Source organism: Lissotriton vulgaris, unplaced genomic scaffold (genome assembly GCF_964263255.1).
Source record: "Lissotriton vulgaris unplaced genomic scaffold, aLisVul1.2 SCAFFOLD_327, whole genome shotgun sequence".
Taxonomy (NCBI): Eukaryota; Metazoa; Chordata; class Amphibia; order Caudata; family Salamandridae; genus Lissotriton; species Lissotriton vulgaris.
The window spans coordinates 515,510-541,270 of NW_028254275.1; the positions used below are offsets into that span (position 1 = coordinate 515,510).

General features: G+C 45.4%; 1 protein-coding gene across 2 annotated transcripts in view; it reads right to left on the bottom strand.

The window, feature by feature from the left end:
- The window catches only part of LOC147659598 (gamma-aminobutyric acid receptor subunit alpha-4-like), a 509,601-nt gene that overhangs the window by 304,654 nt on the left and 179,186 nt on the right, over window positions 1–25,761 (bottom strand). For both annotated transcript variants that reach the window (XM_086951620.1, XM_086951619.1), the window contains exons 4-6: window positions 14,495–14,715; window positions 14,301–14,383; window positions 2,430–2,573 (exon numbers count right to left, since the gene is read on the bottom strand). In XM_086951620.1, the coding sequence (XP_086807746.1) occupies window positions 2,430–2,573; window positions 14,301–14,383; window positions 14,495–14,715 (448 nt within the window). The remainder of the gene's footprint in view (window positions 1–2,429; window positions 2,574–14,300; window positions 14,384–14,494; window positions 14,716–25,761) is intronic.

A 25,761-nucleotide genomic window follows, 5' to 3' on the forward strand; every position in this document is an offset into this window, starting at 1 on the left:
TCCTGGTCAGAAAAGAAGAAGAGTAAGACAAGACCACGTTGTGAAGTGAAAGAATAGGAAAAGGAAGAAGTGTGGCACGAGGCCACCACGAAGTGAGTCCTAAGAAAGAAGAACAGATTTCTATCACACTGCAAGGTACAGAAGTGGACTGAATGCAAGAACATCTGAGGAGTGTTTGGACATTGTGAGTGAAGCACAGCACCTGTGTAACATCTGTGGCGCCATGAAAGGTCAGCTGTCCAGAAGTCTTTGGTTACACCAAGCAAACCTGGCGCCTGATGATGAGAGCAAGCTGGACCATTAGTACCATCCACCTTTGGGGTCACACGGGAGACTGTATTGTGTCCTACTAAAACTTCCTGAGTGTCCTCAGCCATGGGGTCTAAAAGAGGATTCGACCACTCCACACAAGACCGTGGTGATCCTGGGGCAAGGGCCTCAGATATTACTGGTGTGAGCGGGACCCGACCCAACAGATGAGTCTAGAGCAGCTCTCCCACCGGTCCCAGGAAGCAGAAGATCTCTTGCCGTAAGCTGGTTCCTGCAATGACCATCCTGTCAATGCCGGGGCACCAGAGTATGGAAGGCAGAGGTAGTCCTATCCAGAAACAACTACCCTCCAGGGAGAGTGAAGGACTTGAAGATGGGACTCCTAGTGCTTCCTCCACAAGCCTAGAGTATGGCTTTGGAGTGACACAGTGAAATACACCCAGTCCAGTGGAAGCCTGGTGAAGGGGACTTCAGGAGCACCCATGAGAGCGGAATACCAGAAAGAGAGGGGTATCCTGGAGAGAGAAGGATGTTGGTAATTACTTCATCACCCTGCAGGTGGAACCACTGCTGCATTTGCAGAAGACTCTGCAACAATAAACAGGAGTCTTGATGCTCATGGAGGCAAGATGTCCTTGGGAAAACATAACATCCACCATTTTCACTATTGATCCCCACGCACCGTCACATTAAATTGTTTGACTTTGGTTGTAAACTTCCGTGCATTGAGTCCAGGGATGACCAGATCTGCACTGTGCCATGTAGAAGTTGTGGCATTACCTGCAGTTGTACCATCATCCAGTTCTGAAAGCAGCTGAATGGACTCAGTGGAGTTTTCTGTTGTTCTTTTATTCCCTCCCACGGGTTGGACTTTTTAAATAAAGTTTTGGGAGAGATGTAGAGACCAGCAGGCCACTGTTCTAGTGTTTGTGGTGTCAGCCACTCTCTGAGGGCTGGTTTATAATCCACCCCACACCCATCCAACACAGGCATCACAGGACATGTGACCCTGCTAATAAAAGGTGCCCGGCGCACGTTCCCATGGCCTGTTACAGTAACTACATTTCAGTGTCTGAGTCAACATTATGGGGTCGATTAGGATCGCGGACGGACTTGAGTCCGTCCGCGACCCCAGAGTATGAGGGAACGTCCGCATGGGCTGCGGCGTTCCCTCATGTGCGATTAGGATGTGACCGCCACCCTGGCGGTCACATCCTGGATATTTAACATTGCGGCGGGTGCTGCTTCAAGCAGCACCCGCCGCAATGTTAAAAGTGCATGTGTAACATTTACATGCACAAAGCGGCAGGCACCGCGCGGTGCCTGCCGCATTGTGCATGTAAATGCTGGGGGGTACCATAGGTACCCCCCATGTGCACCCCCCACCCACCAACACCCTGGGGGCCCGCAACGGGCCCCAAAATCAAAAGTACACATGCTTTTCCACGGCGGAAAAACCGCCGCGGAAAAGCATGTTTTCAAATGCTTCCTAATTTGGCCGGCGGTGTCTGATAGACACTGCCAGCCAAATGAGAGCTTTTCCGCCGCGGTTGTAATCCGACCGCGGCGGAAAAGCAGCGGACAGAAACCAAGACCCACCAGCCATCGTAATGTGGCGGTGGGTCTTTGGTGAGCCCGCAATGGATTTTCCGCCTCCTCCGGGCCGGAGGTGGCTTCCGCCGGCCCAGAGGAGGCGGAAAATCCTCCATCCTAATCGGCCCCTAAATGTGCATTGCGGCCTAGGGCCCCACAACATTACACTAAAGTTTGCACAACCCAGTGCTTTATTCGATTTAGTAAATTGTCCTTTTTTGATATTTTTCACATGTTGCTTCCACTTTTTACTAGAACAACTTTGAAGTTCGGAGAGCACGTTGGTTTAATTAGCATCTACACATTTATATAAAAGGCTCATACTTTCACCCCTGTATTTCACATTTGATTGAATTGGTTGATACTAGATGACAGAATAGTTAGTCCGGAAATAGAACCCAATTGGTTAATAATTGATTTCTACAACATCTGCATCTAATGTCAAGCATGTATTGCGTCATAACAAAAATGTGCTCGGTCTATTTTCAAAAAGTGTTTTTTGTTAAACAATGTAATGTAGGTTAGAGACAATTGCACTACATGATGTGTTTTTACAAAATGCTTACCAGTGATGGACTTAATTGTTTCACTTGAAGCAGTCTGTCCAACCAGATCATACTGTACTAAACTAGAAGACTCCTTGGGGACCTCTACAGATTTTTCAGGTCCTTTTGTCCAGGTGTATACCATCTCAGTCTTTGGATACGCATCTAAGAGACACAGAAATAGGACCAATAAGCATAAAGTGCCTTGAAGCATACGTGCAGCGCCACATGATAGTTTCCTCAATCTCATAAATATGGTTTTAAATATTTACATGGATAGTGAAATAATCGATGAATAATTGATGATTGCGATTTGTTGTTTGCTAAGGCAATGCCCTGGGAAAAGCTGCAGTTTACCTGCTTGAATTTGGTAGCATAATAGTAATCAGATCTATACAATCTTTAGACAAAAAGCCTATTTGTTCTCCTCTGCATTGCGTCAGATGATAAGTGATGCAGGGTGACAGGATTTTGAACAACAAACCCCTGGAAATTCCACAAACACAGAAGTGGGACCAGCGGTGGCCGCCATAAATGAAGGTGGGCGGAGGGCATGGGTGGGATAGTGCAGGAGGAGGGTAAAAAATACAATACAAAAAAAACCTTACCTTTTGCCGTCGGCTGCCTCCAGCGTTGTGTCTCGTTGCGCCGCCTCTCCTCTTCCTGCCTGGTTCCAGCAGCCCCTGGGATAGACTCCCTATCCAATCCCCACGCTGCAGAGCAGCATGGGGATTGGTCTAGGCAGGCAGGAAAGATGCCCTGCTCTGATAAGTGAGTCTCTGGGCTTTCTCCAGCCCGGCTGCTCATTGCAGCTGGGCTGGATAAAACCTAAGTGCGCATGTGTGTTTTGGTCAGCCTGAGACAGCCAGCCAAACACACATGAGCACTTAGGGAGTGGAGTGCACTAGCATTCCTCCCCCTCCCTCCCATGCCTCGGCCCCGCCACCCCCCTCCCAACACTGCTGGCTGAGAGCCAGCAAATGGAAAATAATAAGATGCAAGAACATAGTCTTATTTTACATTTGCTGGCTCTGAGCAAGGCAGTGGGGTGACGCTCTTCCACCATTGCTGAGGGGAAGCCACTGAGTAGGACTACACACACAGGACAACTTTATTGATAGCGCTCACCAAAATACAAAACAGACAATGAAAAACTAAGGGAAATTAAATGCAACTTTTGCACACAGTATCATTTATTAAGGCCTGCTAAGTAACCCCACTCTGGAATACATAAAAGCCTGTCTCCTGTATTCAGACAACCCTATTGGAGTACAAGTGTTGAATGTGCTGAGATTTTCCAGGAGAGATGGTGAAAAACTGGGCCACTCCCTGACTCTCGTCACCCAAAACTGATGGAATGTGTTAACAGCTTTTTAAATCCACAATGTACTTCTTACATGACACAGTTTTACTAAGTATGAAGAGTAATAGTGAACAATTCATAATTTTTTCAAAACAGATGTCTGTTATGATTTCAAGTCACGCAGTGTGATATCTTAGTAGAGCTGCTGCCCCACCTGATTAAAAGTTGTACTGGGTGTGAATCTGCACTGAGCTTCTGTGCACAAATTCCTCCTGCACCTGTTTGTGGAAACACGGCTGAATCTGTATAGGCTTGTGGCTATGGGCCTGGTAACTGTGGGTATTGCTTGTTATTCCTCATTATGGACTAGCACATAGCACAGTCCAGAGAAGGAATTAGTAGCCAGTACATTGGAATCTGGCCTCGGCAATTCAACCTCAATCTAAACTGTGACACCCATAATCAAAACAACGTATGTAGAATGCTGAAGGTTGTGATGTGAGAAAATGCCCCTTTTTGCATGGTCACTCGCATATTTTGCTGAATTTTATTGCAGGATTTTAGACTTTGCATACTGTGGCTCTCATGTCCAATGCCCAGTGTATGTGTGCTGACACTGAAAACAAGTAAATATTGGATAAACCCTAACTTGTATGCTTAACTCTCCTTTAAGGCCATAGCATATGGTGTGGAAACTACACCCATGGCATGGAATGTTAAATATCACAACTGAGCTGCGGAACTTATTGTGCCATCCACGAGTGTGAAAATGGAAGAATTGTTTTCAGACCTAACAATGTAGCCTGAAAGCTGCAGTTTAAACCATCAGCCCAAACTGGCAAAATTATTTTTGATACAGGACATAAAACTCCCCTTTAAACATTAATAAGTCACCTATATACCCAAAAGCTATTTCGTTTTCACTGTGGAAGGCTCTTCTTGTCATGTGAGGGAAGCTGTCGTACAGATTTGAATACTAATTCTGCTAACTTGGGTTTGGGACAATCTAGAGAATAAGTTCAAGCACTTTTTTTATATTTATTAAAGAAACGAATTTAATGGTAAAGTTAGATACTTGCTATTAGGAAAAGCAACTTCCAGAAAGGTACCTTTTTCCTGCTTGGAGCTCGGGAAGTTAATTAGCATTAGCTTGCAAAGCAGATGCCCCGTCAGTGGTTGACATTAATTGGGTATGAAAACTGATCCCAAAGCAAAGAAAACGGCTAAGACCTGGTGACAGGATGGTTTTTTGTGGAAAATATGATGCATATCAACTCAGGAAGGGCATCTGGGGAGGTTCCAAGAACTGCAAGAGGTCTAAAACATTAGGATGGTGCTGGCCATTCAGAGTTTAGTGTAAGGGAAGCCCTGAGGGAGACAAAGTCTTTGTTCTTTATGTCCAAGGTAGCCAGTTGGCCATTAGCCCAGTGAGAGGGGGATTTGTCTCAGAACCAGTTTGGTGCAGCTAAGGAGGGAGAGATAGCTCATTAAATAAACATATCCCTGACTGGCACACTACCACCCCTGAAGGACAAAAGGACTGTGTCATCTTGGATTTTCCTTAATTATGCATTGTGGGATAGTTTGCAGTAAGGCAACGAGGATGTGCTGCAAAAATAAATAGGGTTGCCCACTGGAACCTTTTGCACATGTGTTAGGGTGTGCCCAGGAGTTACTTCCACCCACTGTTTAATGAAACCCACACATGTGCCACGGTACCCAAAGCTCATCAGAAATCTTTCTGGGCATGCACAAGAACAGAAGATTGACTGTCCCTGCTGTTCGAGACATATGATGAAACCTGAAGGACTGGAGCTGCTCCCACTTGTACCCAGCACAAAGAGGTACATTTCAAGGGCCAGTTGGCTGACCTCAAATTCGGCTGCAGAGACATCACAAGCTGAAAGAGGTCTTTCTCCCATAGTGGCATGCACATCTAGATCTTGACTAAACTCTGCTATGGCTTGAACCATAAGTGCTGTCTCTTAGGTCCTGGGATATCTAGCTGCACCTCTTAAACAATCTCCAAAACATTGGTATTGTTAGAAATTGGATTTCTGTTTGGCAGAGGTATGCACCCTGTTCAAGCGGGAACCACCATCCTAGTCAGGATAAGTCAGAAACACCCTTTATGTTGCCTGTGTTCATCCTCTGGTAGCTTGGCACTTGGAACAGAGTAGTCAGACTTAACTTAAGAGGCAATGCATTGCTAATTGCGCCAAATTTTTCCATGCAACTGTGGCAATGTGTTGATTATGTTGAGCAGAGCGTCGGTCCAGAAAGTAGCAGTTCCAAATGCGATGCACCAGTTTGATCCACACTAGGAGGGCAACGCGTCGATTTTCTCCGTTCAGTAGTGGCAATGAGTTGGTTCCAAAGGGAATGCAGCAATTCTAAATGTCATGCACCGGTCCGGTCCCTGCAACAGCAGTGATGCGTCGATCCCAATCTTGCCGCAGATGATGCATCGGTTCCGATCTGCTCAATGCCGTAAATGCAGAGATTCTGGCAGCTGAAGCACTTTCTACTCACTTCCAAAGGCCCTTTACCGGGTTGGCCCCACTTGGCAAAGCAGGACTTACAGCAAGCCAAATGCAGTTGTTATTTCTGAAGATAGAGGTGATATCCCTGAGACTTCAGCCATATGAGGCAAGCAAACAAGCCTTTGGAGAAACTTAGGTTCTGGGATGTAGAGATGCAAGTCTAGTCCTTTTCACTCTCAGGCAAGAAGCAGCAGACTAACAAAGCAAAGCAGTTCAGTAAAGTGGCAGCCCCTCCTGTAGGGCACAGCAGTCCTTCTTTGTGTTAGAATGACCATAATTCCAGAAATGTTCTGATCTAGTAGTGTCAGAGGCCCAGTGTTTATACCCATTTGGGCCTCTGAAATAGGGGGACTTCAAAGAGATGCTTTGATGTGCACAAGACCCTGCCTTTCCTGCCCTCACTCCAGACTATCTCCTGGAGAGTATGCGCTCCCTTGTGTGGGGGCAATGCACAGCACTTTCAGGTGCAGAGTGTCAGCTTCTCCCACCATCCTGCTCAAGATGACCCATCAACATGCAGAAGGCTACTCACACCTACCCTAACTTTGTGTGTTGCTGTCTAGAGAGACTGCTGGAATTCAGCTGTCATCCTCCCCAGACATGTATTAAAGAAATAGGCAGATGGCACCAATTGGTTTAGGTAAAAAAATACTAAACTTTCTAAAAGTGGCATTTTCATAACTGCAGTTTAAAAACCAACTTCTCCATCAGTTGTGTTTTTAAATTGTGAGTCCGGGGACAACACATTTGGGTTTCCTATCTCTTTCCAATTGGAAATGACACTTATAAAACGTAATAAGGCAATACCAAATGTTAACCTACGGAAGAGATGGACCTTGCTGTAGTGAAAAATGAATTTAAGTGTATTTCACTAACAGGAATTGTAAACCTTAAAAGTACATGTCCTACTTTTAAAATACACTGCATCCTGACCTGAGCTGTCCAGAGCCTTCCTTAGAAGTGACCTATATGTAATAAAAAGGAAGGTTTGGGCCTGGCAAGAAGGTTAACTTTTCAGGTCAAAATAATAGTTTAAAACAGCACACATCATCTGCAGTGTCAGGCCTGAGAAATGCTTAAAGTGCAACTTAGATGTGTGGCACAATCAGTGCTGCAGGCCCACTGGTAACATTACATTTACAGATCTGGGCACATGTAGTGCAATTTACTAGGGACTTATCAGTACATCAAATTTGCCAATTCGGGATAAGCCAATGTTACCACGTTTAAAGAAGCAAGCACAAGCACTTTAACACTGTTTAGCAATGAACACTGCACAAATCCAACCAAAACAAGATCAGCAAAAATGCAGGAGGAAGGCAAAATGTTTGGGGTAGCCCTGCAAAAGGGCCATTGCCAACTGGTGCTCAGAACAATTTTGTACGTCAAGACATCCAGGGGACCAAGATAAATCACCCAGGTCAATCCACACAAGGGGCAATCTTGCTGGCCAAGAAAAACAAGTTAGTCCTGCTTGAAGATTTTTGCTGCACGAAAAACCTCTTCAATGGACATTTCAGGCAAGCTGATCCAACTCCTGTGCAGCCTTCCCATATACAACATGCAGCTTTGCTGTGCTAGAAGATTCTTTTCATAAAAAAATAGAGAAAGAAGAAATCTTTACTGGGCAAAGGTACAAATGGTATTCAACCAGCAAGAGGACTTCCTTGGACACCAAATCTTAACTTTTAGTATCAGCATGTGTCTCTCTAAGGTTTTTCAGTGGCTTAGGCTAATCGCCTCAAATGCAACTCGGATAAATCCAAGATTAATTTTTTGGGCCAACCTACGGTCAGTAATTGGAACGATTGGTGGCCTGAAGAATATTCACAACCGCACACCGAGCAGTCAGTTGTTCGAACCTGGGAGTATTGATGGATAACACCTTGTCCATGAAATCCCAGGTCCAAGCCTTAGTGGCTCTTGCTTCGGCATCCTGCGTATGTTGAAAATATTTCTTCCCCTGTTGACTCTAGAGTCGAGGAACATAGTGGTCCAGGCCTTGGTGACACCAAGACTGGACTATGCAAATGTGTTATATCTGGGACTTCCCTCTTATCTTCTATATTGCTTACAGGTAGTACAAAATGCTGCAGCTAGGGTGATCCTGCAACCCAAACCCAGGTCCTCGATGGCTCCCCTTCTTAAATCACTGCATTGGCTGAGATTAAAGGAGAGGATCAAATTCAAAGCGCTAATTGTCTTTTTTAAGGCTTTCCATGGGAAAGGAGCCGCCTAACTTACTAGAAGAGTCATCCGTTACACCCCAGCCTGTACCCTAAGATCTTCTTGCACCCACCGCACTTGTACTCCTAAAGTTCATTTGGCTCGGATGGGTGGCAGATCCTTTGCTTTCTTGGGGGCCCAGGCCTGGAACAGGCTCCCAGTCGCCTTTTTCTCCATCTTTGAGATTTCGGTTTTAAGGTGAAGGATGAACAAAAATTTGTGGTAGTACTTTGTATATGGCACGCTAATCGCACAATGGCGTCCTCGTCAGAAAAATCACCACAGTCTTGAAAAAGAAGGTGTTAATAGACTGAACCTTCAAAACGTGTTGACGCATACAGTACAGCCACAAATTTTTGTTCATCCTTCACCTTAAAAGTACTAAATGTGACAGACAATAAGAGTGTATGATAACGGAAGTAATCACCACAGTCTTGAGAAAGAAGGTGTTAATAGACTGAACCTTCGAAACGCGTCGACGCATAAAGTGCAGCCACAAATGTTTGTTCATCCTTCACCTTAAAAGTGCTAAATGTGACAGACAATAAGGTGGTCAGGTCAAAATATTTGTGTAACACTGAATTGTGGCAGTCAATGACAAAGTTTACTGTCTGTTTATAACTCTCGTAAATAGTTTTTTACTTATATGCGATTTTAAATGTGATTCAATGAAGGTAGCATTGCTATGAAATGATAATGTTTTGATTTACAATGAAGATTTGTTATTGAATGTTTTTAAAATTTGTTTGTGATAATAAATTGCGTATCTATTTCTACATACAATTGGGGTTCTTGTGCCAATACTTGGGTCTTGGGGAGTTGGATTAAATTAAGTGCCTCACTATGTATGGTGAATGAAAGTGAATGACTTTTAAATGATTTATGTCTCCCAGAGGACAACAGTTGATAATAGTTCTTGTCTGAACCCTAGTCCTTTGGGTTTCCAAGGGTTCCTCTCGTTTCTTTATATATAGTCATTTTGAATATTACATTGAACTCTATTTTTATAAATAGGAGTGGGAATTTCTTTGCATTGTGTTTTTGACGTTTTTACTGTTTTGATACTTCTAAATGGTGTATGCTTATATATTGAGTTCTGTGCCATAGGAACCAAGGGTTGAGCTCAGGTTTAATATTCAAAAATCTTTGCATGGACCATAACAGGTTAGTGGTTTTATTACTTGTGTTGTACTACCATCCACCTAAATAAATGATTAACTTTCCTATAGTTAGGATTTGCACCTTTCAAATATACATAACAATTTGCACCTTTCAAATATACATAACACACAACCCTTAGAAACATGAACAAAATATCACATTGCAATTTAACTTATAATAGCATTTACATTTTCAGCTTTTATTTATCTTCAGAACTAAAAAACACATATCAACATTAATAATAAAAACGAATTCCTACTTGCATCCTTAACATCTCATACGTGCTATGACTGAATATAGGCTCTAAAGTGTCTTTTGTTGGTCTAAATTCAGCTCACATTAAATCCATATGTACATCAAAGTACACTTATTTTACATTAATCATAATAGAGCTGAATCATTATGCTTGTAACCCTCAGGCAAGTTACCCTATGCTGAAAAGAGGATCAATTACTTATATAAATAGATCTAGATCAATTTGATATAGAGCGATTAGATCTAGATCTATTAGATGTAGAAGATCTAGATCTATTAGATGCCATTGGTCTCATGGAGGCTCCTAGCAGTGAGGAAAGAAAGGGGGCATTAAAGGGTCCCCTCTTGCCTCTATGCATGAAGGGGCAACCAGGGGGGCACAGGAGCCCCGATGTAGATTTGAAACCCCACACAAGAAGGAATGCACAACATAGTGCATTCCTTCCCATGAAGGAATGTGCACTGGCGGTTCTGAGGTGGTGCTGTTTAAGGCTGACAATGAGTCTTTAAACAGCACCACCGTAGGACCGCCCACCAGACCACAAAATAACCGGTGCCATGCCGCCTGCTCTAAGACCTCCGAAAATTGTAATCAGGCCTTTAGTGTCTGCAGCCTGTTTCTGGATCAAATGACTGAGTGTAGTTGGTCTATGCACATTCTTCCCAGACAGCCACACACAATAGAGCACTTAGGTGTGCCTTGGTGGACCATGGTGGACCATCACTGGCACAATGGGGTTGCAGGTCTGAACAAAGACCAACTTGCACTTGACTAAGCTGTGTCCTGACATCACACAAAGGACTGCAGTAAAACTGGAGCTAAGGCAATGGAAGAAGGAAACCTGAGCACTTCACAGGAAATTCTCTAGAAGCTTCTCCCACTTCAAAGATGGCACCAGGTATAAATATTGGCCCCCACACACCAACTCTTGAGTACACTTCTGAACCTGTAGAATTCTCTGCCAGAAAGAAGGACTGGTGTGCTGCTGTAAGGACTGCTACTCTACTGGCCTTGCTGTACTGACATGCTTCCCTGCTCTCATGCTGCCCTCTCACCTAGTTGAGAAGGGCTGGACCTGGAACCTGTACCCAGAACCACCAGAGTGACTCCAAGGATTAGTCTCTTGTAATCCACTCCTGGATTTCAAAACTGTGAGTCCTAACCTGCCAAGTGGTGCCACCACAGTCCAGGACCCTTGGAAGTGGACCTGAATGTGCTCTGCAAGCCCATCTCTGAATCCAGTAAGACTGATGCATCTCCTCTGCTGCGCGGTACATTCCCGTGCAGAACCGATGCTTTGCCTCTGCTGCATTGACCTCCCCAGTACAAGCAGCCCGCATTGCCTACAGCAGCCCGCTGGAGCCATCGCTGCACTTTGCATTTCCACTCAATGACTCCACATCGCCTACAGTAGCCTGCTTGAACGACCACTGTGTGACGCATATCCATGCAGGGACATAGCATTGCCCGACACAGCCCCCTGGAACCACCACTGCATGATGCATCTACTCGCCTGGACCTTGCATCACCTCTGATGTGCAATGCATTGTCTACTCGGGACTCTACAACTCTTTGCAACCAGAATTGAGATACTGTGTTCAGTGGACCTAAGTGGGTTCCTGTAGCCAGCCGGCGCTCCATCATCGTCGGCCTGAACTTGTGACTTTGTCCTCGTCTAGCGCTACCAGATGTCCACAGTTGGTGCTATATTCACTGAAATCTTTACAATTTCCTATCTTTGGTTCTGGATTTTTGTTGTTTTGGTCTTGATTTATTTATTAAAATGTACTCTAATTTTCAGAATGTGTGTGGGATTGATCTTGTGTTGTGTTTTTTGTTTATTACTGTTTGAAGAGCTGCATAAATAATTTACACATTGCCTACAAGTTAAGCCTGACTGCTACCAGAGGGATGAGCACAGGTTAATTTAGGGTTTACTTGTGTCTTCACCCTGAGAAGGATTGTGGCTGCTGCTTGAGTAGGGTTGCACGCCCCTCAACCATTAACCCAATTTCCTATAACCCCAACAAGAATTGTGATTATTTGACGTGGGTTCTCACCCCCCTCAAAAAATGCTCGAAATTCTTACTGGGAGCATGATATTGCTCGATAGGATATGGTCTTTCAGAACAGAGGTAGCAGACTAGTGAGTAGTAATGTTTCACTTACTTTTAAGCAATTAGCAGCACTGCAGACTAGTTAAATGGCATTTTGTGTAATTTTATCTACAGTCAAGAGTTTAAAGTGATGTTTCTAAACAGAAAAGATGGTTAGCCATTCAATCTGATAATATTTATAAAACACGAGAAATATTGAATTCAAGATACTTATATTTTCATTTACTTCCTTTAATCTTAATAGGAAAACATAATGTGTGATGTTCTGAAAATGAAGAGAAGACACAGCCCCTCCAGATGCAAATTAAAGAAATAGGGCAGCATTAAAGATTGCTCTACTGGGTAAGTGGACAGACACATGCAACATTTTAAAATGTAAGTGTCAGTTCCAAGTAAACCACAGTAAAATAAATTTTGTATGAACAATATACTCTTTACTTAATGCTGTGGCCACCACTCTCCACATCAGGGTGGATTAAATACACAGAACTATAAGACAGAATGCAAACGTTCATACAGTTTGTGAGGTGCCCAATTAACACACGAGCACGCGATTGAGAGGTTCCATAACTAGACTGAAAATGAGTGAATTAGAGAGAAATTTTATTTAAGATTTACTCCTGAAATCATGTCATGATGCCACTGCACCCATAGGCAATGGCTCCTGAGAGACTGGGGTGAATCATATGTGAAAAATAAAACCTGCATTTGTTATTCTACAGTTGGTGAATTGAAAACATTAGTGCTACATTTGGGGCCCAGTAATCTTGCCTAAATTATACATCTGGTCCATCAGGACAGCCCGTGAGGTTCTTCGGCCATCTAAAGCCATAGTCAGCCTTTCTATGGCACCTGAGTGGCAACTCTACCATGTGAGTATATCTTTACATTTTGTAAAACCTGAGACATGAATTTGATCCTTATTGCCTCTAAAATCAGTGCTACAACGAGAGCTTGCTCTATCATCTAAAGCTAGTCTGTAACATCAGTGTGACTTGAGAGTTAGCTTTGCTATATTTTTTCTGAGACAGTACTTTATTTATCTTCTAGAGGTTAGTGCAGCTCTGTAAAGCCAGAAACTCCATTAGGAGGCCCGAATCTAGGAGCTGGATCAGTTTATCCATTCAATTGTTTGAAGATCTTCTGGGATTGGTGTTAAAACTCCCTCCCTAAATGAATGAGTAAATGATAAAAGTTATAAAGTGCAACAGGTACCAAACTAGGGTGTCCAGGCACACAACCACACATTAGACTGAAGGAGCACATCAAAATAACCAAGTCTTGATTTGCTTAAGAAAGGAAAAATTATCAAACTACTAAGAGAAGGATACATTCTGAACTTTGCTGAAAAGGTCTATAAGGAACTAGCTCCTGCTCGAGATCTTTCAACTCATCGAATGGCAGGCAAATGTCTGGAGATTAAATATAGAAGAAGACTTATATAACAAGGCAAAAAGAAAAAGATTGAATAGTAGTCCATTACATACCAGTAAAAGCTTAAACTTTACTTTCTCTACTGTAGCATGTCTTTGACATCAACCTCACCTTTACATTTTTTAATTAAACCTTCAGGGCTTCACTGTCCTTTGTCTAATTGTTTGCAATAGAGAATGATCATTCAACGGTGCTCATCCCATAGAAAGATTTACTGAGGTAAAAAACCTGGTGTGGGTATTAACCCCTCCCATGCTCATGACGAGCTCAGCTCGTCATAACGGCTCAAACGCTCGCACGCGGGGTTCATTCCCCCGCTGTGCTTAGCGTTCCAAAGAAATGGGTGTGGCCGTGACGAGCTCAGCTCGTCATGAGCACAAGGCCACCGTGTCTCATGCCGAGCTGAGCTTGTCACGAGCTGTGCGCCCCCCCACCGCCGCCCCCTAGCACTACGGGGGAATTACCCCCGCGGCCAAGGGGTTAATGGCACATTAGATACACAAGAATGAAAACAGATATTCCTTCTTTCTTAGGATCAGGCAGTTGGATCACTTCCTAAATAGGAATTAGCATTTCACAAAGTTTGTTCTTGTAGTACACTGTGGTGAATGCTAGTAATATAGTATACTGAACAAGAAAGGAAGGGTAAGTGTGAAATCCCATATCTACCCAAACTCATGCCATTACATTAGTCGTACAACAGAGCTTTTTATGTATTGCTCAATTAAACAAAATCGAAATAGTGGCTTTAAGTTAAAATTGATGCACATTTCATGATATGAATGATAAATGTACAAGATGACTCTTGATGAAAACTTACAGAGGTATAAAATAGCCAGAATGTTAACTTACAGCTTCCAAATTTCAACGGGCAAGCATGTCCATCCATTGGAAAATCTACTAATCTCATTGGGCACTCAGCACTTATGGTAAGCCTGCAAATAGACAAACACAAGAGAAACGTTAAAATAAAATTGCTATTCCCTCAGAAATTAAATATATTGCATAAACATGCTCCAAGAATCCTGGTAAGATTGAAAAAGTACCTCATCGTATATAAGATAGTTCCGTTCTTCATTATTCTAAAGAGCTTATTTGGCGCCGTCATGTTGTGTGCAACAGACTTTTTCCCGTTCCTAAAGAAAGTGTCAGGTGTCCACACTTTAGTGACCATCAGGTTATTGAGTCGTAATATTTCAATGGGACCTTCATACCTCAATCTTTTGTCAACCCATGTCTGGCGGAAAAAGACATCCATTGTGTATTCCTGAACAAAAACAAAGAGACACTTTTATGTTAACTGTGATCTTCTAATTAAAAAAAGCGCACTCTTGAATACATTAAAAACACAAATGTCATTTTAAACCTGATATTCTTTTATAGCAAACAAAGCAACTGCATTTGTATCAGTACATTTAATTAATGTTTGCAAATACCACCCTTTAACACTTTAACATGCACCAATAATTGATATTATTCAGATAAAAAATAATAACCTATAAATATACAGTTGGCATAATATTCAGATGCTAAAGGCATGGAAAAGACACTTGTTCCTTGCAGTTTTGTTCTATTATAATGTTTTCCAAATTAATTCTTATAAAAATATATTTTTTATAGTTTTGATAACTACAGCCACACTCTAAATACCTTTAAGGCAAAGCTCTCCACATCAGAAACCTTTCAACAAACAGTTGATAACGTTGAAAAGGGTATTTAATTTTACAGTCCAATCAGTGACTTATAATGAGGATCACCAGCTCCCCGCCAACTCCTCCTCAGGTCGAAAGAATCTTTGCCACCAAGTTAGAATAGAGCATCAAATTAAAACATCTCAAACAACATCAACTATTAGCCTTCTTTGACATTCAATGATAGGAGGTTTGGTAGGTATTTCAAAATCTTTATTATTCATTTAAGTTTGATATTTTCTTTTTTCCATCTTATTATTCAATTAGTAAAGATAAATCCGTTTTCAAAAATATCAAGAAAAATAATGGTGAAAGACAGCAGAATAAAATAACAGCATGTCCCATAAAGGAAATAGTCATCACACTAAAACAGAATCCATAACGATTTCATTGTAAAAGAGTAAAGTGGAAATCTACAAGAACGTGTGATAACTAGCGCTGGAGTAGAGTAACGCTACTTTCAACATATCAGCAGCTTATCACGGGAAAATAACCCTGTGGCAATTATGGAAATCACAATGCAGCGGTAGCATGCGATCGTCTGCAGAACCGTGAACAATGTCTGCGATACAACCAACCCCTATGGAGACGAAAACACAAACCACAACACCAAAATACCTGCAATGGGCCAAAACGCAATGAGGAAATCAGCAATAACCAGCAGCAGACCTGCAACACACACCTGGCAGGTGGGAAAAAACACCATAAAAGTAGAAAAAACACCCAACCACAAACTGACCAACACCCAAGCACCAAGGAGGCAGCCGGAGCAGGCACAGAGGACGAGCGAAACCCCACACGCACCCCAGACGACCAGCCTGGGACGTCGGGGACAGGGAAGGGCAAGGACAAGAAGACAAAGTTCAGTCTGCAGGTGAACAGGATCATAGTCACGGAGGTGATGGAACACCATCAACAACTGTTCGTCACCTCCAACATGTCATTGGGTACTGAAAATGGAATCTGGCGGACATCGTGGACAAGGTGAATGCCTTCGGTGAGCACAAGAAGACAATAGACGAAGTCAAGAGGTGGAATGACATCAAGTGGAGGACCAATAAGAAACACTCTGCCAACCAGAAGGCAGCAATGCAGACTGGAGGTGGGGGCCAGTGACACAGTTCGAGCTGGATGACATAGAGGAGCTGGTGTCGACAGTCATCAGGTTGGAGACTGTGGCCAGAGTTGGGGGATCGGACACTGCTCGACAGGACACAACAGAACCACAACAGGTTGAGGGACCACCAGGTACTGGGGGGACGGGTGGAGAGAGGCACAGTGCACACCCACAATGACTCCAGGTCCTCGCCCAGATCTACAGACTGTCACAATATACAATGCCATGCTGTCTGATTGTCAACATGCAAAACAACAATTGATGGACAGAATGCAGAACAATGTCATACATTCACCCCAATACAGAGATCTAGGCCTAAATCTATCGGTTTTTTTGCACTCCACACCACCCCAGTTCAGACATGGCCATATGCAAATCAGCCTTGACCCTGTGCCTCATAGGAACAGTCCAGCCCGAACTGCCAAGCCATGTCTTTCCAGGAACGGAATCAAGCATCCTAGGACCGGTTTCTGGCTATCAGCCGTCTTCAGCCAGAATAGCTTGACTCCAGTGGTGTGGAGAACATGGGACTCACGTCTGAGCATACCCATCCCATTCGGGGTGGCAAATTGCAAAACAACAATCGATGGACAGAATGCAGAACAATGTCATACATTCACCACAGTACAGAGATCTGGGCCTAAATCCATCGTTTTTTTGCACTCCACACCACCCCAGTTCAGACATGGCCGTATGCAAATCAGCCTTGACCCTGTGCCTCACGGGAATAGTCCAGCCCGAACTGCCAAGCCATGTCGTTCCTGGACTGAAATCAAGCATCCTAGGACCGGTTTCTGGCTATCAGCCGTCTTCAGCCAGGATAGCTTGACTCCAGTGGTGTGGAGAGCATGGGACTCACGTCTGAGTATAACCATCCCACTCGGGGTGACAAAGTGCAAAACAACAATTGATGGACAGAATGCAGAACAATGTCATACATTCACCCCAGTACAGAGATCTGGGCCTAAATCCATCTCTTTTTGCACTCCACACCACCCCAGTTCAGACATGGCCATATGCAAATCAGCCTTGACCCTGTGCCTCATGGGAACAGTCCAGCCCGAACTGCCAAGCCATGTCTTTCCTGGACCGGAATCAAGCATCCTAGGACCGGTTTCTGGCTATCAGCCGCCTTCAGCCAGGATAGCTTGACTCCAGTGGTGTGGAGAGCATGGGACTCACGTCTGAGCATACCCATCCCACTCGGGGTGACAAATTGCAAAACAACAATTGATGGACAGAATGCAGAACAATGTCATACATTCACCCCAATACAGCGATCTAGGCCTAAATCCATTGTTTCTTTGCACTCCACACCACTCCTGTTCAGACATGGCCATATGCAAATCAGCCTTGACCCTGTGCCTCATGGGAACAGTCCAGCCCGAACTGCCAAGCCATGACTTTCCTGGACCAGAATCAAGCATCCTAGGACCGGTTTCTGGCTATCAGCCGTCTTCAGCCAGGATAGCTTGACTCCAGTGGTGTGGAGAGCATTGGACTCACGTCTGAGCATACCCATCCCACTCGGGGTGACAAATTGCAAAACAACAATTGATGGACAGAATGCAGAACAATGTCATACATTCACCCCAGTACAGAGATCTGTGCCTAAATCCATCGTTTTTTTTGCACTCCACACCACCCCAGTTCAGACACGGCCATATGCAAATACGCCTTGACCCTGTGCCTCATGGGAAGAGTCCAGCCCGAACTGCCAAGCCATGTCTTTCCTAGACTGGAATCAAGCATCCTAGGACCGGTTTTTGGCTATCAGCCATCTTCAGCCAGGATAGCTTGACTCCAGTGGAGTGGAGAGCATGGGACTTCCGTCTGAGCATACCCATCCCATTCTGGGTGACAAATTGCAAAACAACAATTGATGGACAGAATGCAGAACAATGTCATACATTCACCCCAGTACAGAGATCTGGGCCTAAATCCATCGTTTTTTTGCACTGCACACCACCCAAGTTCAGACATGGCCATAGGCAAATCAGCCTTGACCCTGTGCCTCATGGGAACAGTCCAGCCCGAACCACCAAGCCATGTCTTTCCTGGACTGGAATCAAGCATCCTAGGACCGGTTTCTGGCTATCAGCCATCTTCAGCCAGGATAGCTTGACTCAAGTGGTGTGGAGAGCATGGGACTCACGTCTGAGCATACCCATCCCACTCGGGGTGACAAATTGCAAAACAACAATTGATGGACAGAATGCAGACCAATGTCATACATTCACCCCAGTACAGAGATCTGGGCCTAAATCCATCGTTTTTTTGCACTCCACACCACCCCAGTTCAGACATGGCCATATGCAAATCAGCCTTGACCCTGTGCCTCATGGGAACAGTCCCACCCGAACTGCCAAGACATGTCTTTCCTGGACCGGATTCAAGCATCCTAGGACCGGTTTCTGGCTATCAGCCGTCTTCAGCCAGGATAGCTTGACTCCAGTGGTGTGGAGAGCATGGGACACACGTCTGAGCATACCCATCCCACTCGGGGTGACAAATTGCAAAACAACAATTGATGGACAGAATGCAGAACAATGTCATACATTCACCCCAGTACAGAGATCTGGGCCTAAATCCATTGTTTTTTTGCACTCCACACCACCCCAGTTTAGACATGGCCATATGCAAATCAGCCTTGACCCTGTGCCTCCTGGGGATTGTCAACATGCACCATGTGGCTACATACATGTGGGCACATTGTAATACACAATTTCCCCTTCACATTGCAGAAGCACTGTCAACACATCCTGCAGAGCAGTCCCAGCCATTCTTCACTGATGACAAGGAGAACAACACCAGCATCGACACCCAAACCATCCAAGACATCATTGACCTCCTCCACCGCTCACTTCCAGGATCAGGGCAGCCCAGCTACATTGAGGAGACCCAACCCACTACCCAAAGCACCCAGCAGGAGGCACCCCTAGCCCGGCACTCCCACAAGACCCCCAGGAACAACACATGGCCTTCCAATGCCGTATGCTGGAGTGCCAGAGGGAGACCGCAGAGCAGGTGCTGTTGGCTTCGACATCATGGCAACCAAACTTGACGCCATCCTTGGGTGTGTAGGCCCGCTCCATGGTCTCCAACGAGCCCTGACTGACATTGCTGGAGTCATGACGTGGAGAGAACAACACCTGTCCGCTCCGACTTGTTTCAGCGATACCAGCCTTGAGCTGGCAAACATGCGGAGGCTCATGGAGGACATGGTGCGGATGGAGGAGAAAAGGATGGCAGCCACCGCTGTACATCAGCAGAATGTAGCTGGGATCTTCCATGCCCTGCAGATCCTCATTATGGCATTGCTGCCACAAGGCGTGGCGATGATGAATGCTGCTGCCCCATCACCTGCCCCCTGGTGTGTCTCTGCCTCCCAGTGTGTCAGGCCTATCCAGTCCGGCACCTGATGTGTCAGTGGCACACAGTGCGGCTGACAATCCACCGCCGGCCACTGATGCGTCAGTGGCACACAGTGCCGCAGCCGGTACTGCAACACCTCCAGGTGGGGCAGAGCACACATCCGGGGACAAGGACCTAAATGTGCCTTTGATCAGAAGGACTCCTCCACTGATCCCTGATTCACATTGATGCACTCTCCTTGGACTACGACATGGACTGCGACATCCTGTTTGATGACCAATGACACAACGACCAGGCTGCGGGCTGCACCCCTCCTCTTCTGCAGTACTTGTCATCCCCGGATGGACTCTGGCTGGCCCTCCACAGGCCCATTTGTGTAGTGTGTTCGGCATTGCCCTGTACTGCTCCAGCTGCAGAAGTGCACTGGATGTGCAATAAACATCCAGTGACGCACTGCTCTGTCATGTCTTTCATCATTAATGTATGTATGTGTGGATGAATGTATGGTCAGTGATTTCCCTTGCGTCAATGAATTTCATCCTGTGGGATACCAGTCAGAGGGTGCTACATAGCAATTTGTGTTACGGATCCTATGGACACCACAACAGGGACACACGCATCAGCCACTTTCTTTTCCAGACATGGACTGAACCACGCCCAGAGCCCCCGAGTCATTGTTGCAGACCCTGCGCTAGTATGGTGTATGCCAGGCCAGACCACTCAGCTTACGCTCCGAGAGGGCCCTCATTGCTACCCGTCGCAGGCGTACTCGCTGGTGGTGTGCAGGTCACTGGTCTAGTTGTCAGCATGTCACAGCCACTCCCTGAGGGTAGATTTGCACACACACCACGCCCATCCGGCACATTTGTCACAGGCCATGTGACCCCTCAAATATAAGGGGCCGACAAAGTCACATACCCCTCTGCCGGTGGTGACTGTGTGACGGACCCGATGCCTTGAGCCCAGAACGGGTCTACCACCATGTGGCGCGGACTGGTGGTTGAACATGGTTTGTGGCACACACTGCATTGTGGCCGGCACACAGTTAACCTGTCTACGGTAGCGGTTCTGTAAGTTCTGCTAATTCAGGCAGCAGAACAAGTAAAAGTGTAATCATGTTTATGACCACTACAGATATAATTTCTTCATTATAAGACAAACGTTCAATCTGTATATAAAAATGTAGCATAAACAATGTATTTCTTCAGCTAGTAACTGTTCGGGCCTTTGTTAACAGAATCTAAAATGCCAAAAGGTACAGGGCTTTGGCGCTGAACTCCCATCTTTCATAAAAAGTTAAGTCATCATCAGTAAAAGTGCATCGAGCTACCTTTATATACCTTTCAATTTATTATCCTTTTTGATTTCGTTTCGGCTCGACCATGTCGATGAACTTGACAAATCTGCACTTTAACTACTGTGGGAAATCACCATTCAGACAGTAAATAGGGGCATGTCAACATGTATAGATTTTCAATTATTTAAGCGGGTCCCAAATCAATTTCTTATGTTCATTAATGAGCGCTGGGCAAACACCGCGCTGCAGTTGGTGTTGTTGAATGATCCTTTCCTCAATGGAACAGGTCTTTTGTCTGAAACACTCCAAATCGGCGCCTCATTCATTTAACCTTTAGTCTCAAGTGATGTTTTCTGAAAGCAAACTCGAGGGAGACCAAATCCGTATAAGATGATGACCATTCATGCATGAGACAGCTTACTTAAAGTAATTTTGCCATCAATATCTGAAATTATTTTCAAACATCTATTCACATTTTTTGAAACTCATCATCTTGCCCCAGGGTGCTTTCAAATTCAATATTTCCAGAGCGGATTCCAAATATGTTTGCCATGGGCTTCTTCAGCTTTAGAAGCGCTCCTCAAAACGAATTCCAAGATGCCTGCAATTTGTTACACGCTCGATCATCTCCCTGTTAATGATCCAGCAGCTAGTTTCATTATTCTTCTACTGAAAACCATCACTTTCCTTTTGTCTAATGTATCTAAACTTACAGTTGAATTTTCTGCAAAGATATATTGGCATCTTTAATCCGGTTTCAATAGAGCACACTCCAAAGGCCAATGAGAACATAGTCAAATGTCCAAAAGAAATAATCCTAAAAACTGTTCTTTGTGTTTGATTCCAGACTTACGGTGCCGTTATCAGGTGAGAATTTACCACAATGACAGTGACAGTTAAAACATTGAATGGAAATGCGATTTTACAGCAAAGGAACCTATGTTGGTTGTGCCCTGAAAAAGTTACATTTAAAGGAGTGACACATATTGGCTGTTTGTTCAAGTTATCTAAGAATTGGATGATGAAAAAAGTATGAGTTTTTTCTTCTGGACATTACGGCTGGCACAGGCACCCCGCCACGGGACGGTGACTGGGGTTGAAGAGGGTTTGTGGCACATGCTGCTTCGAAAACTACTTCATCTCTATCTCACCTCCCAGAGCTTTCAATGGAGGATTTTAACAAACTTGTAGTGAAAGTTAAATCAGGTTCTCCTAAAGATCCGCTACGACCCGCTCAATTTAGAGAATCTGCCTCCCTCTGCCTCCCTCCTTTATGTGAGCTCATCAATCTGTCCTTATCCTCAGGCTTCGTCCCTGGCACCTGGAAACAGGCCCAGGTGATTCCCATCTTAAAAAAACCTGCCCTGGACCCACTAAAATTGGAGAATTATCGTCCTATCTCCCTCCTCCCGTGGGCAGCTAAACTGACTGAGGCCCATGTCAACACCATCTTATCTAATCATCTCCATTCTGACAATATACTAGATCCATCGCAGAATGGGTTTCGGCCCGGTCATAGTATCGAGACTGCGCTACTCTCTATTGCTGAACACCTTCGCATGTTGGTTGATTGTGATTACACTGCGGCACTGGTTCTTCTTGATCTCAGTGCCGCGTTCGACACGGTCTCCCACGATATTTTACTTCAGCGATTGGTTGAGGCGGGTGTCGACAATATGGCACTTGAATGGTTTCGATCTTTTCTATCTGGTCGTACCTTCAAGGTTGCCACTCCACCTTTTGAATCTAAACCTTATGCGATTGCCCAGGGAGTCCCGCAGGGATCGGCTCTTAGCCCCACTTTGTTCAACCTCTATGTGCAGCCGCTGGCTGCTGTCGCCAAGCGTGGGAACCTGACTATGGTGTCCTACGCTGACGACACGCAGCTGGTGGTTGCAATAAGTGGGGCTTCCGATATTGAGGCTGCTAAGTTCCGTGAGGGGCTTATTTCTGTGGCTCGTTGGATGACTGATAATTACCTTCAATTGAACGCCAAGAAAACCGAGGTGCTCATTGTTGGGAAACAGAGTCACCTATGGGGCGACAATTGGTGGCCATCAGAGCTCGGTCCTACTCCTATCTCTGTTACTGAGGTTAAAAATCTAGGGGTCTGGTTCGACTCTAAACTCAGCTTTACCACCCACACAAAAAAGGTTGCTGCCATGTGTTTCGGGACCTTGCGTAAGCTCATATCCATTTTTAAATTCTTTGATGCACCTACTAGACAGCTTATTGTACAAGCAATGTTTCTGTCAAAGTTAGATTACGCCAGTTCTCTTCTATTGGGAGCTAATCAGGCTGAACTCTCTAGACTTCAACGCGTTCAGAACGCTGCCGCCAGGGCTCTGGTTGGCTTACCAAGATTCTGCTCAGCCAAAAAAAGTATTCACAAGCTCCACTGGCTCCCTGTTGCTCAGAGAATTAAGTTCAAGTCTCTCTGTATTTCGTTCAAGATCCTGAAACACTCTTCCCCTCAGATTTTGAAGCACCTCATCTCTTCATATGTTCCATCACGGTCTCTGAGGTCCTCTGGTCTTCACTTGGCTATAGTACCGCGTTTCAAGAGGTCTAGGATTGGCGGCCGCTCTTTTAGAGTGCTTGCCGCCAAGTTATGGAACTCCCTTCCTGTCCATATCTTTGCGATTGACGGACTTTTGTCGTTCAGGAAGGCTGTTAAAACTTTCCTTTTTCCCTTAGACCCCTAGTGTTGTTGTGTTTTGGGCTCCTGTTATTGCTTTTGCCAGGTTTTCTGTTCTGTCAGCGCCAGGACGCCCCTTTGCTGGGGCATCTGTGCGCTCTACAAATCCGGCTAACATAACATAACATAACATGCTTTATTGCGGACGGTAAAGGCACCCCACCACGAGACGATGACTTTGGGTGCACTGAGTCATTGGCACCTTAAGCTGCTGAGCGGGTGTGCAGCTTGCGATGATGCCCCGTCCTAGCAGTCGGACTGCTCAGGATTTGTGTGCCTTGCTGGACCGCAGTGTGGGCCGAGCCAGCGGGCTGTGCTGGCCTACTGCCATGTGGCCTCGCTTCTGGGATCACAGAGTTAATGGCACCCATTGAGCTGAGCGGATGTGCAGGCTGGGGTGTTGCCGGGTGCCCTGGTATGTTCTATGCCATGGTGTAATCAAGACCCAGCACCAGACGTGAGACCGGGTGGCCTGCGCAGCGTGGATGCATGGTGTGGAGGGTGCCATGTCCATGGGCCCCGGTCTTGTGGCTTGCGGTGGCACGTGGTGGGACCTACTGTCTTCATGCCGGTGGCAGAAGGTGAGCAGTGAGGTCCGGGTGTGCATGGACAGGCATGCTCTGATGGGCGGGGGGAGGGGGTGGGATGCCTCTGCCTGGGTGTGCATGGGCGGGTGGGTGACATTGTCTTGTGCAAGTGTGTGTACAGTGCCAGTCATGTATCTGGACTCTGTTTCAGATGACGGCTCTGACTCTGATGTGTGACCTGGTGTACTGCTATACATACTGCCAAGTGGTTGGAGACACACCAGTGGCAGCAGGTGAGAAGTGTGGCCTAGGTGCTCAGGGGCGGCACTTTCTCTCTTTCTCTACCTCTCTTCTTCTCTCTCTCCCCATCTCTTATTCTCTCTCTTTCCCCCTCTTCTTCTCTCTCACCCCCTCTCATCTTCTCAGTCTCTCTCTCTCTCTCTCCCCATCTCTTCTTCTCTCTCTCTCTCTCCCCCTCTCTTCTTCTCTCTCTCTCCTTCGCTCTCTCTGTCCTTTGATGTGCGCAGGACACACCTTCTCATCATGTTTTTTGTCTTGCAGGCTGTGACCTACGGATTGTCCCGAGGGGAACCTCCATGTGTCTTCATTTAATTTCATTCTCGATTTCAATAAAGTTTCATTGTTTGCTTCGAAAGTGAATGTGTGCTGCTCATTTCTGTGATAACACATGCATGTCACCACTTGTGATTGTACAACATCATGCAGATTATTTCATACATGTTTAGATGTAGCTGATGTGGCATGTCTTTGGTTGGGGAGGTGCCAGGGAGGGGTGGTCCGGGGTGTGGTGTCGGTGTGTGTTGTGGTCCTCTTAGGTGTCTGTGCTGCATGTTCAGTTGCTCTATGGCCTCTGCTGGTCATCAGGTGTGGCTGTGGGCTGGGCTCCCTTTTGTGGTGCAAGCTGTGGTCCGACTTTACACCAGGTCAGAGTGGGTGTTAATTTCCAGCTGCTAACGTGCCTTATTGCCTGTTTTGTGTTCTTTTCGCCGGTCTGGCTGGTCGTTGTGAATGTTGAGGTGGCATGTTTATCGCAGCTTTTTGCATGGGAACGCCTACTCTGCGCCATCTCATTAGCGATAGTTGTCTGCTATTGTGGGAAAACTTGTGCTGTGGGCTGTTAGCACCAGCTTGTGTATGGTGGGGGTAAAGTTATTATGCCTTTGGCTGCAATAAAGTGCTGTTAATTTGGCGATAGCTCCTTGTGAATATGCCCCCAAGAGTTTTGGAGCTTGCGATTAGTTTCCACAAGAAGTCTAACTCCCCATAATGAGCCGCTCTAGAAACTCAGCCATCTCTCAAATAGTTACAGTAACAACCGTCATGAATCAAGTTCAAATGCAATAGTCATTGCAGTAGCCATGGCACCATCAGCATAGGTAAATTAGTCACCTTGCAAAGCGACCGGCAACAGCGAATCACCATCACCAGTAGCTCACAGCAATCAGTCGAAGAGAAGAATACCACAGTGAAGTGCAAGGGATTGTATCCTATAGAGTTGTCTGTCTGGTCTATCTCTCTAGCTAGGAACACATACATAATTCATGTATCAGTGCAGCAGTGCGTAAAGTCATCTCGGGCCAATAGGGA